Genomic DNA, 13,711 nt, shown 5'->3' with positions numbered 1-13,711 from the left:
TGATGTTATTGCCCTGGGGTACCAGATACATATGGTGGCCGTCTTTAAAGAATTGCCAAAGAATATCTGAGACAGTTGTGCACCCCTCTGTATTTTCTGAGTTTAAGAACATTTTCTTCTTACTATATGGAAGTTTGACTCATGAACAAAGTAATTTTTTGCACCAGCATTTGCCAGCTGAAGGTAGTGAACAACCACAAGCAAGAAGGTTGTGGTGGCTTAAAGAGATAGTTTGTGCCACCTGACCTGCAGCTAGTTTACACTTAGTCTACACTTAGTTTTTAACTAAAATAAATTAGTTGGAAGCATCCTTTTTTGCTCATCTTAAAGCCCAGCTGCTTGTAGAAGATGCTGCTAGCCTCTTCATGAGCAAGTAGAAAACAGAACTGATGATATGGAGAATTGCTTTTTCTCTTGCATGTGGTAGTTGCAGGCAGACTTCCTTGCAGGATACTAATTCAGAACATGAAATAAATTATTCAGTTTAATAGTTTTAGGAACTGCTCAGTTTAATTCATGCATCTAATTTTTTACTCTTCATAATAAAAGCTTTGGATATTTATATGCAGGAATATTTATATGCAGGGATATTTATTAACAGGAATTTTACATGACTTGAAAGATGCAAGAGCAGAATTATTTAATAAAATAATATATTGTAATACTTGGTGAAATATTGCAGATTATATGAGCCACATCTCAGCAAGCAGAAAAGCGAAGGTTTCTTGGCTAGTAAAATGAAATGAGCTTAAGGGCAAATCTGTTGAGCTTATTTTACTGCAGTGCTACTCCTTTTCTCTCAGAAAATGTTGCTGTACAAAGTATTCTAAAGGTCAGGCTGCTTTAGATGAGACTAATTGAATTAATTCTGAACCACAGCTCATTCTCTTGAGGAAAGAGAAGGAAATAAACAAGCATACCCCTTAAATTCAAGTATGGATTATTGGTGTGCCATATTTATTTACAGTATCTATATATACTATTTCCATACAGAGGACAGAACTCTGAAATAGAAGGTCAGGAGCAGATCCTCCACTGCTGCAAAAATGCATACCTGCTACATTCAGGACAGCTGCATCAACACATAGCAGTCTGTTGCAGCTCAGCCTTCACTTCTAAAGGGTATCAGTGGCTTTGCTCTCCTGTCCCCTGTAAAATACTCCATTAGCTGTCATGGATTTTAGCATTGCATTTAACTTTCCAAGGACAGTGGCACTTGAGGGGGACTCTACGGATGGTGATTCAGGTTACCACCGCTGCTAGTGGGAAGTACATAGGTAAATTTCTGCAAGCCATGTTGGGGGTTTTAGCCTGGAAATCACATTATAAAATCTTCAGCAGTTGAAGTAAGCAATAGCAGCTATCTTGTTTCTGAGGGTTTCTATACAGATGATGAGACACCTGTGTGTCCAAAGATTAATATGCAAAAAGGCAAGGTTGGTCAATTTACTGCTCTGATTTATAAAGAATACCTGAAGTTGATTTATTATTAATAATTTTATTATTATTTATTTTAATGAGACAACAGATGTGTAACATCTGTCAAAGGTAGTTAGGAGACTAGAAGAAGTTTGACTGACTGAAATGGTGTCATGGCAGTTTTACAAGTCAGGACTCCTTACAGCAAAACAAAACAGCAGCACTTGTGATAAAATGCCATGTTTTCTTATTCCTCTTTCTTACCCCATAAAACGTATATAGCTGAAACAATTTAGCACTGGTTTAAAATGTCCTGGAAGAATCCTTCCAAATATTTTTTTCTGACAGCTCATTCCCGTTTTGCACATCGGCACATTGCTATGATTCCCTGATTTGATTCTGCTCGGGTGAATTTGATTGGGATTTCTGGTTGTGGATTGGTGTTTTGTCTTTAGCAAGGGCCTGTGTACACTGGGAGGCAGACCACTTTATTTTGCAGTTATGCTTAGTGCAAGTGAAGGAAAGGGTTGGGTGGCCTCGTGGTCTGTGGTACCTCAAGGATCTGAAGACTGGCATCTGCAGAGCAGCCAGATTCCTTGGTGACTTCAGGCAAGTCCCTTAGGCTTTGCTTTGCTTGATGGTGCTTCTTTGTCTAACCTGTTGCCTGCTGTGTGCCTCCCTCTCCTCCTTCTCCCTCCTTACCCCCGCCCACAAGCTGTTTAGCACCTTTTAAGGTTTAATCAACTCATAGTCACACTCACTTAGGTGAGATCACTGAAGTGTAGAAAGTAGGAGTATCTATAAGCCCTCAATGGATCAGGACCATAGACTGTAAACTCCCCCCAGATCCTGGGATTGCTTCCTGTTACATATGTATCACTTTGCGCTTTGGTCCTAATCACCTTTCCAGCTGCTTGTATAATGTAAGTACTTTTCCTACCCCTGAATTAAATACACAGAACACATGGGATGCTCTCTGAGAGAGAAACCATGGTGCAGATTATTTTTGAAATGTGCTGGAAACTTATTTTTAAGATGTTTCTCAGTGGATTCTGCAGTCTCTCCAGCAACCTCAGGGCAGCCCTAGTGAATGATAGTACAGAAGACAGGCAAGAGAAGAGAGAACATGAGTTCTGGCAGGGAATCGGCCTAAGAGTGTATGTGTGTGTGGACAGCATACAAAAATGATAGTAATGAGGAGGTTTGCCTGAATGGTTGTTAGCTGAGAACAGCTGCGTAAAACCAAAGTTTCTGAAGGTAAAAGAAAATAAAATTAAAAAAACAAACAAAAAATACCCCAAACAAACAAAAAACAATCAAACCAAACCCCTGAGGACAGTAGGAAAATAGAGGAAGTGGAGCTGTGTGCAAGAACACTGTTCTTGCTATTCAAAGATAGCCCATCATATCTTAAAAATGTTAGCTACAGTTAACCTTAGGTGTATGAACTGGGACGAGTGGATCATTATTGTTGAAAATGTCAAAGCATTGAAAAACAGACCTTAATATCCCCTCAACAATTACATTCTGAACTTCATGTCATGTTATGCACAGTCTGTTTTCTCTGCTGATAATTAAATGCCAGTGCAATATCCATTTGAAAATGCAGCACTTCCTTGCTTTGAAGTTTAATCCACACTGTGGCTGTTGACTTCTGCCACAAGCACACTGCTAATACCAGCAGTGTTGTTACAGCAGTAGTTCCCATTCAACTTGGAAGACAAAACCGCATTTATAATAATTGGGTTTTATTACTCGAAGTTAAGGAAGGGCATGACTGGTTATGTGCCACACAAGAGATGGGATGTGGCATTGTTTCCTTTCATATGATGGCTGTGCTGCTTCCTTTTCTTTTAATTTTTGAAAGAGGAGAGGAAAGGTAGTGCTCTATTGATGGACTAACTTTCGTATAATATGCCAAAAGTGCCTGAAAGCGTGCACCTCTAAGCCTCCCTATAAGAAAGAGAAATACTGTTGCTTTGGATTAAGTTTATGTAAACCTCAAGAGAACACACTTGCATCCCTTTTTATTGTTTCGAGAGAAGCTTTGTTTTGTTTTCCCCTTTCCTGCTTTCCATAAAAACCTGCAGATTTTTAAATCAGAAGCTTTCTTCAGACTAGGAAATAACAGAATTTCAAGTTGTTTCTCACTCCTGATGCCAGGAAAATAAAGAACACAGTGCACTGAGACAGTAGGTGGCAGGTTGGCACCATCGGTGAGTGCCATGTATTGGAAACAAGCATCTGAAAACCTGAATTTGTCCCAGTATAGGTAAAACATGAAAAAATGAAGTGTGTAGCCTTCCAAATGCAAGGATTTTTGCCTCATTCTTGCATGTCACCTTTCCTGCTAAGACTTCTAAGTGTTTCGGCTTCGATTTTCTTTATTTTGGTGACTCTGGTTTTGCCTCCTTTCCTGAGAACTGCTATTGCTTTGTCTTCCCCATTCATATTCTTTTTCCTTTCTTTTTTGCTGCATGGAGACTCTCTGCTGTACAAGTGTAAGTATTTTTTTAGCTCTGCTGTTTCTGGCCTACTGGTTTACGTTTTTGTGCTCCATTTGCCTCTGTACTGCCTTGTAAATCTCCTGGGAGACTGTAGTGCCATCCATCTGCACCTACAAATGAAATAGGCAGCAGTTCAGGGATGAGACTGGATTTTACAAAAAGGTTCAGCCTAGCGTACCATCTGAATTTAAAGCATCCCTTGGCTTTAAGACCAAACCAAAGCAGAGTGCTGATGTTGGATACATAAGCACAAATATTGCTGCTCAGAAAGAAAATCTGTTGATAAGCATCATCCAGCTTAATGAAAGAATGGCTTAAAATCGGCATAAACTATGGCTTTTTTGGCATTAGTTTGGAAGAGATGTCAGGGGTTATCTCAGTTTGGTCAATTGTGTTTTCTTTGTCTAGTTGAATCGCTTTGAGCTTTTGACTCCTGTTCTCACCTTTTGGTGCTGTCGCCCTTAGCCGTTAGTGTTTCTGCAGGAAGGAGAGTTGAAGGGAGCTGAATTTCAAGATGGAGGGGAAAACTGAGCATTAGCTTGCTTGAAATCTTTTGAAAGGGAAGTGACAGGAGGGTCCCAGAGCATCCCTGTATCTAATAGAATTGAATATAAATTACTTTGGATGAGGAGGAGAAAAACGTGGAAATGATCATATCCCTTAGCACCGAGAGTAATTTCAATCATCAGTATAATAAGAGAACGTAGAGTATCGGAGAACTTGCTGCTAAAAGCACATTGCTTTCTAGCACTCAAGAGTGGTTTTATTTGTTGTTTTTAATTCCCAAGATACTAGTGTTCTTCCACAGTTGATAATATAATTTAAAAGAAAAACCTCAAGAGAGCCCAGATAGTTTTGTGAGTAAGGGAGTCAGCAGAGAGGAACCTGAGACACCGATCATGGCGAGAGATCCTGGGAGTTTAAAGTTGGATGGGACATGTGAGAGTGTCTAACTCTAAGTAAGCCGTTATTTGGGAGCATGATGGAGATCCTCTGGCTCCCATCTCCTGCAGAAGGGTTCCTTTGTGAAGCCACCTACAGAGATCTCAGTGGCACAGACTTCAAAGAGCGCCTCCCAAGACTCAGAGATGCAGTTAATCTCTTTATCTGTTCTGCCAGGCAGCCTACAGTATGCTCACAGAAGTGCAAGGAAGAAGTTCAGAAGGTGTTATGCTAAAATGGAAAGCCCATGAAAGATGTGGAAGAAGTGAAGGAGGGGGAGGTTGATACTAACAGTAAAGGCCATGAGTGAAATATAAGGCAGGAGAGACACATTGTACTTGTGTGGCCGGAGGTGGTGGGAAGGCAGAAGGTGTGCATCTGCCAAACCTGAACTGCTTCCATGAACTGTGGGAAATGAGTCTAAGGCTAGGGAGAAGTAGGGATCTCTTCCTAAGAGTTCAGTTATCCCCTCTAGTAATGACGTGCTGTGCTGCTGTAGCATACTGTGCGGAAATATTAAGCTGAGATTAAGCCTAATATTTTGTAAAAAGAGCACACTGGCCTATTTAAATTAATGCTTTGACCCATTTTGCTCTGTGTGTGATCTACAAAGTTCACTTGGCAAGAAGCCTTTCATCTGTGCACTTTCTAAACAGGCTAGAAAACAGAAGTTTTTCAAGTAAAAGTGTATGCATAGCTGTTATTTGTGCTGTTAAAGCAAGTGGGAGGCATCTCTATCCTTCTGCCTTTATCCCCAGCAACCAAGCTGCTGATGGATCATGCCAAGCTGACAGTAAGTTACAGCAATGGTCCAACAACCAGCTTACGGGCATCAGCACAAGCTTTGCAGGGTCATCTAGGGGCATTTTCTTGTTTGGGAAGGAAGATGAAATCATTGTGTTCCTGGCTGTTTAGGGGTGTCTTGGAGTGCTTAAATCCCTACACAGGAACCTCAGAATTTGCCCTGTGTTGTTTTGCATTGCTGCCTTGGGCTGATGCAGCTCTCAGCTTGTCTGTCTTCATCCAGAAGCACTCTGAATACTGGCTGTGACGTTACTGAGTGATTTGAGGCCTCCCATCAGCCTTGTTTTCTGCCCTACTTTCTGACCTTCTCTAGCGCATGAGTTGCTTCATTATCCTACTAGATGTAATCTTCAGTTGCACCACCCAAAAAAGTGGCCAGCAGACCAAAATGCATGCAAGTAAACATTAACAAGAGAAATGGGCTGTGGCTGGAAATAAAACCAGGGACTACTGATGGTGACTCCTAATCGCTGTTCCCCAAACACTGAACGGCTTCAACATTTCCTTACACGAGGTGCGGATGCCTGTGGTTGTTTCAGGTTTGAGTGATAGATTGGCAGCTGTTGAGGTGTGCAGGTCAGATGTTGTCCAGCTGCCTATCGGTTGCACAACCCACTGCAATTTTGGCTGAAAAAGTTCAGCACCTCTCCAGCCACTTGCCATCCGATCCACTGCATTTAATTTATTGGTAACCCTGAAAGTAATGTCTAACCAGTAACACTTTCCTTGCTCATTAGTTTCAGGGTAAGTCAGCTCAGGTGGCAAGCTGTTTCCTGGTTGGTCTTGAAATTGTATTGTTTGCTGATGCTTGTCAAATGTGGAAGTGGAAACCTGTCTCTTTTTACCCAAGCGGTATGCATGGCAATAAAAACAGAGCTCTGTTGTGCAGACAATGTTATCACTATTCACTCTCTAGTCTTCAAGTCCTTTTCTGGTCTTCAGAAGATGGGTAATAACTTTCCTGCTATGAAAATCTGTCATAATCCTGAGCATGTGAATAGTGGCATAATAATCCTCCTGACTACTTTGGATGGGAATATGAATTCAGTACATGTAAGTCTGTGCACACTGAACTTTCCATACATGAAAACTAACAAATGTTTATCTTAACAGTTCATGGTTTGTCTGAAATGTCAATGCCAACTATATCTTTTCTGGCTTATATACAATTGATACTACTAAACTTAATTAACAATTCTGTTAATGAGTTTTGAGCTATAACAGCTTCCTGACAGACAGTCCAGGTTTGAAGCCACGAGGCTTTCAGTCTAGCAAGTATATCCATTGTCACTAAAGCCAGCATGTACCACAAAAGGAGCCCATCTTTGCAGAGCTGAGTCATTTTAAAATAACTCTTTAGAAACCCTGAAATCAACTTTTTGGTTGGAAGCCTTACACTGCTGAGGTTAGGAGGTTTGGAATTGGTGACACATGTAGCAAACCTGTCTTTCTTGCCATGCAAACCTTCAGAAGAGTGCAGGCAAGAAAATAAGGGCAATTTTTTTCCCAAAACTAACAAACTCAGGTCTTAAGTCTTGGGTATTTGTGCTATTAAGGCAAAATACTTCTTTTCTTCTGGGAATGTGAACATAAGAAGAATAATAGCACATAAAACTGCATTGGCTATGTGTTGAGGTAACTTTCCACCTATTCTCAGCATATCTAAAGTCCAGGGAAGTCATGTGTTTGCTAGAGATATTGCTAACACTGACACAGTATTTTTTGCTTTTTGAAGAAGTTCTGTGTGATCCAAGACTGCATTTTGCTAGAAAAGTTTAGTGAGTTGTGTGGTGTCCACAGCTGAATTTTAATCACTTGTCACTAACAAATGAACTGAGGAAGTGTATTTTGTATCAAAAATTAAAAGCCAGAACAAGGAGGAAACTGACTCTGCTACTGTTATTAACTGTGCGGTACTGGACAAAGTAATTCAGTTTTCTGTGCCTCATGATCTCAAATGCAGAGGTGAGGTTTTAATAGTTCCCTCATTTTACAGTTGGGAATCAATGAGTTAATGCTTGGACAAGTCAAATAACCATCCTGTGTACAGCCTGTGGTTTTAATGGGAAGAATAAACTTATCTCCCTGATTCTGTTCAAAATGAGTTGAACAAAATGGTAATTTAGAAAAAAGTTCTGCATGTTGGAGAAGGGGAGGGGAAAAAAAAACATTCCCCCCTGGTGTTAAACCTAACCTGATCTTGAAATTACATGCATGCTTGAAGAACTGATTTGTTGGATAAAAAAGAAAAGGTGTTTTGTCACTTCTTCTGTCTGCTAGAGTTAATTTCTGTTTTGTTTTATGTTGATAGATGACTCCTAAATCAAAAAGGAAAAGCATCCACAGTAGAATGCTCCGTCCAGTGTCCAGAGCTTTTGGTAAGTGAGAATTTCTTAAAACCTTTTTCCTTCCTTGCTTACCTGAGATCCTTCTGGGTAGCTCTTGACTGAAAAGCACAGGTGACTCTCCCTCTCTCTGAATTGCATTTGAGGCCCACACTGATTGCTTTGGTTTGTGACTCTGCTAGTGTACTTGGTAGCAAATACTTGCTCACAGTGCTCTGTCTGCTCACAAACATGAGTTCTTTAAATGTGTTTATAACTATTTACCATAAAAGGGAGGAATGGCATTGTCTTTTGTTTTAAATAGCATGCTAAATCTAATTAGAAATTTTTGATTTCTCTTAGAAATGGAGTTTGACCTAGATAAAGCACTGGAAGAAGTACCTATCCATATAGAAGACCCACCATTTCCTTCCAGCAGGCCGGACAAACGGACTTCCGGATTCATTTCAGAGTTACCCTCAGAAGAAGGGAGAAAACTAGAACACTTTACAAAATTAAGGCCCAAAAGGAATAAAAAGCAACAGCCGAGCCAAGCAGCAGTGAGTCCACATTAAAATATTGCTGGCGATGTCATCTGTTGATTGCTTTTTGCCATGAGTCAGGTCTTGCAGTGTAATGAGTTAAAGTTTTTTAAGTCCCCTGTTAAAGTTTTAAAAGCCATAAGCAACTACTTAATTTTTCTTCTGGTATTCATGTCTTTCAGTGAGCAATCCCTATTACAAGTTTTTTGTCTTGTTTGACACAGCCTAAAACCAGGATATGTTTTATCCTTTCTCCATTTGTTTTTGTTTTTACATGGAAGCAGTTTCTGGAGGTAGTTGGAGCTTTCACAGGAAATGCACAAAATATCATAAGACTTTTCAATTATACTGCAAGGTTTTGTTAAGTCTTAATCCTTTCTTCTGCCTGCATTAAGATGTGGTAACTTGGCATGAATTCTTATTTCTGTAAGCTCTCAGAGGAGCTACTCTGTGACACCCAGCTTCCCACAGCTCCTTAACTAAAGATGGTGTTTGGGCCAGCAAATCTACATAGTCACAGATCTGCTTTTCATGCTGGAGCCTGCCTTAGAAAAGCAAAACAGAAGAGCACTGTGTCTACAAAAGGCATTGGTGTGAACCCAGGAATATGTGTGAGGAGTTCCCACAGTTCCATTTCCTTGGCATACCACATCAATAAAGATTTATTTCTGTGGTGGTATGTCCTCAGGGTATGTAAGGACAGATCTGGAGGAGTTACAGAGCTATCTCATGGCAACAGAGCACAGCTGATATGATAAGTAACCCTTATCAAGGGGCAGCCGTTGCTTCTCTTAGTTATGCTGCCTAGTAATGAATGTCTGTGGCCTCTCCTGCTCCCTGAGGATTGTCAACAGAGAAGACCATTGAAAATTTCCCTAATGCTGGAAAGATCATATCAGGTGATAGAGTGGTTTTTGCACCACTTGGAAATGCAGAAACCTTCAAGCAGATGGGATATTCAAGCCAACTTTCCGTTCCCTTTTGCTATATGGGAAAGGGTAGAGGTAGCAGAAGAATGGACTGTTCTCCACGTTGTAGTGAAAACACGTCTGTGTTTACTTCTTCCAGTTCCAGTTCTGCAGAACACACGTGTTTTCCCAGTTGCTAAACTTGCTTCTCTTCCAAACTACTCAATGCATCCCATGCACAGGGGTTTGGAAGGAGTGGGGGCATGGAAGAAGGCAAGTGCTTCACTACCAGGCACAAAACGAGGACATACAATACCTTGCTCAACAGAAACAAAAAGCTTACTTCTCATAGAGGAGAAGTGTTACTTCCCATGATAGTGCAGTCTGGTGGGAATGCTCATCCACATTGAATTACTTAGGAAATCAGGTGTTTGTTTAGTTGCAGAAATTGAAAGAAACTTTTTTCATTTAAACTTACTTGTCCCTATGTTTTTATGTCCCTGTTTTTATGGACCATTTAATTCCTTACTATTTCTGACCCCATAACAAGTCTAAACAACTTTTTGAAAGACTTAAGGTGTTTGCTTTGATGCTTCCAAAAATGAAACAGCCCAATTTTGAAGGCCAGAGTAATGAGTGGACTGTGGCATTGTTCTGGAGCTTTCACAGGAAATGCACAAAATATCATGAGGCATTGTTTGCAGAATTGATTTGCTTCTGGTTTTGTCACTTTGAGACTACAGAAAGCAGTGGTTAGGAAAAGCACTTGAAATGAGCAAGGCAAAATCTTGACCTTTTCTAATGCTTAAAGCAGATCTGTAGGGTTGTTTGCTGTTCCTGTTATTTCCATTTTGTGATTTAAGGGGTCTCTGATGATCAGAGCTGTACTTCTCTGGTTTTGCTGAAAAATGTAAGGAGAAAAAAAAAAGGGGGAAACAAAAAAAAAGGGGGAAATGAAAACTCTTAACATGGGATGGGTGGGCAGAATAAAGATTTATAGTTTTGTCACAGTTTTTACTGAAATGAGTGTTCAGAGGGAATTAAAGAAAGGGGGAACATTAGTACCACTCACTCCCAGGTAGTTCTGAAGCAATACGATGAAGCAGTTGTTTATCATTCAGATTTTTGTGGGATCTTAACCTCATGAGTTCCTCTATCATGTGAAGATTTAGTACAGCAAAGAGGTGAATCTCTAAAGTATGCAAGAGATTGTGATTGATTTTATTTAGTTCTGCTTCCAAGACAGTTTTTTTCCTTAATAAAGAAACAGACAAGGCTCACCTTTAAACTTAGGCTAAGAAAAATAATAGAATTGACAAATGAAGACTTAACTTCTTCTGGTTTGTTTTAGCATTAGGAATGTAAAATACAAACCAGAGCTCAGTCCTTTACATTAATGCTGATCGCTAAAGGGCATTACATTAAATATCTATAAGAAAATCCTCTGCTTTGAGGACCTTATTAGGCTCTCAACATTTGTGTATGTCTTTAGGACATATTTAGGAACTTGCTGCTTTTCATGTATAAGCTAGTTTCTGTTTTGAAATAGACCTTCTCATTTGCTGCAGATCATTGGATTCTTGTATTACTTCTCCTTCAGGAGACACATTTGCCTTTGATACTTCCATGTTTGTTCCTACTATCTGGAGGGCTCCAGTATCAATATTAAATGGTGTCTCATTCTGTTGAAATGCGTCAGCCACTGTTGGTTGACGTGTTTTGGTTGAAACCTCAGTGTCAACTGGTTTTGACTGAGGAGGTAAATATTTGCATTGAGACAAGCAACACTGGTGTGACCAACCCAGATGTTAGCATATGCATTGCTGCTTAGTGTCAGATGTTCCAGGTAAACAAGCTCTCTGCAGAAAACCCCAAAGGTAGCAGAGTTGGAAGTCTGAGAAGTCATTGTGCTTCTTAGAATAAACTGGTTTTAAATAGAAAATACACAGTTTAACTGGCAACAAGGGAGTCATTCCAGGAGGACTCTTTTCAGATCAGTATTACATTGCTGCAGCAGGCATTAATAAAATATTAACTGTTGTTTGATAACAAAGTAAATACTTGATTTCTAATGAGGTTCAGCAGTGAAAAGTAAGAAGTTTCATGCATGTGTCAAAGCACATCCGTTGTCCTGGCTTAATGAGTCTCGGTTTGATGTTAACTGCAGCTGTTAAGAGTATTCATTTTTCTTATTAGAGGTGTAGAAAAAAGTGTGTATTCCAGCTGAAAAGAGAAGCTGGGATTATTCTGAGTTATTGTGGCAACCAGGGGATTCCTTGATTTAAATTGTTTTGTTACAAACCCTGCTATTTTGTGGCAGATGGATATCTGGTTGTTAGTACTACCAAGAATACAACTGGGTTGGGTCTTGTGGAGCCCTTTATAGTCACCTAAAAGGTTTCTATGCAGCATTTAAATTGAAGGAACTCTCTCTACTGGTACTAGAAGTTTTCCACATCAAAGCCACATAGAGGAGCCAGACCACATGAGAAATCCTCCCAGCAGACAGCATGTTTCATCTTCAGGAGGCTAGAGAGTCACCAGCTAATCTTCACAGGGCCTTTGTGATCAGCAGGTATTACTAAGTCAGCCTGGTTTAGATGCTTCTATCACCCACATTCGGAATGTGGGCACTGAAAACAAAGAGGGGGAGTGGGTGCGCCATTTTCAGACACTCAGCAAATGTCTGTGTTCAGTTCCTAAAGTGAAACACCCCATTCTGTATTTAGAGTCTCTGCTTCTGGTAGTGCTGGACTGAATGGACTATAAAAAGCTCTTTGTTAGCCTGCTGGAACTTTGTTTCTGGATCTCTGAATCTAAAATCCGGAACATATGTTTTTTCTCTGAACAGGGGAACAGCTAGCTGCTGAAAATATGTTCTCCTCAGGTCACCACACAGTCAGGATGACTTAACTCCCTTTTTTCTTTCCTAGCTGAACTACTGATCTATTCTCATAAGCCCAAGGCATTCAATGCCTGGTCTCATGCATTGCAGTATACAATTTGTCACTGGTGTTCTGGATTGCTTCACATTTGATGTAATGCATCACCTGGCCTCACTGAAGGGAAAGGGAATTCCATTGTCCACACTGAGGTTTGGTCGGCTCACACAGCTTTTATGATGTCTTAACTCGCAGTTATTATCTCTGAAACAAGTATGCTTAGATTACTATATTCCAGAGAGAGTGTTCTCTTCCTTCAGGTATCTGCTGGAATGCCTCCAGAAGGTGATCAGAATGGCCTCATGGGGAGAGTGGATGAAGGCGTGGATGAATTTTTCACTAAGAAAGTGACAAAAATGGATTCAAAGTAAGTTCAAATTTATTTTTTTAAAGTTTATATTTAATTTAAAAAAGAAAATAAGAAAAAACAACCCACAACCAAACAAGCAAAAACCATCCTGGTAGACGGGCACGTAGCACTTCTATGTTGTGTTTGACTTCTGTTCCCAATATCCAGTGTTGCTGTTGTCAAAGGCAGAAAATATCTCAATAGTCAATACATTGTGAATTCAATTACCCTCCCTTAAAACTGCTACTTTGTAATAAATTGCTTTAATATACTGTGTGATGGGAGTTACTGACTCAGGTGTATTTCTGTAATTCAGCTGCCTTCATTTTATTCTTCAGCGGAGCTCATTAGGGCTGGAGCAGGGCTTTCTACGGAGAGGATCTCCTCTGCAGTGCTAGTAGTACACATGAGTGTCTCTGTCTAGTAAGGACTGCTGTTGGGCAGTGTTTTGATAGGTGATTGAAATAGTAGATGATTTAGTAGATTTAAGCTGATTTAGAAATACGTTAAAGACATGTTTGATCAAGATTTAGTATCCCGGATTTAGGTAATTCATTCGTCTGAAAGATATGTCTCCTTCAGCTTTGTAGAAGGATTATACAGCTTATACAGTTGCTTTGTAGCTGGTTGTGTATTTACAGAAGCACACATCTAGATGTTCTTGTATTCCTGCATGTTTGTGTGTATACATACAGAGACAAACAGACACAAATACTTGCATAAATAAATGAGAAACTGAGGCTGATTTCCAGACAACTTGGAATGACCCCTTCTGTGCTGTATGTGACATCCATTAAGGAATGGTAGGTGATAGTGGGTAGCTAGCTGTGGCAGGAAAAGCAAATGTTTTAAAGTCAGTGTGAGTTATAAATATCAATAGTGACATGTGAAGCCATGTGTGATACACTATGTGTAGTGGTTAAATGATGGCAGCTTTGAAAAATGGATTAGCCAGGTTGGGTTCAGGGTGGTCA

The 13,711-nt window shown here is 40.0% G+C and overlaps 1 protein-coding gene across 3 annotated transcripts in view; it reads left to right on the top strand.

The window, feature by feature from the left end:
* Positions 1-13,711, top strand: part of CARMIL1 (capping protein regulator and myosin 1 linker 1) — a 193,347-nt gene that overhangs the window by 162,666 nt on the left and 16,970 nt on the right. For all 3 annotated transcript variants that reach the window (XM_080639492.1, XM_080639491.1, XM_080639490.1), the window contains 3 exons: positions 7,984-8,050; positions 8,360-8,556; positions 12,649-12,755. In XM_080639492.1, coding sequence (XP_080495618.1) covers positions 7,984-8,050; positions 8,360-8,556; positions 12,649-12,755 — 371 coding nt within the window. The remainder of the gene's footprint in view (positions 1-7,983; positions 8,051-8,359; positions 8,557-12,648; positions 12,756-13,711) is intronic.

The sequence above is a fragment of the Psittacula echo genome (assembly GCF_963264785.1).
Source record: "Psittacula echo genome assembly, chromosome: 2".
Taxonomy (NCBI): domain Eukaryota; kingdom Metazoa; phylum Chordata; class Aves; order Psittaciformes; family Psittacidae; genus Psittacula; species Psittacula echo.
Note: the sequence above shows the minus strand (reverse complement) of the source record. Positions and strands in the feature narration are given on the sequence as shown.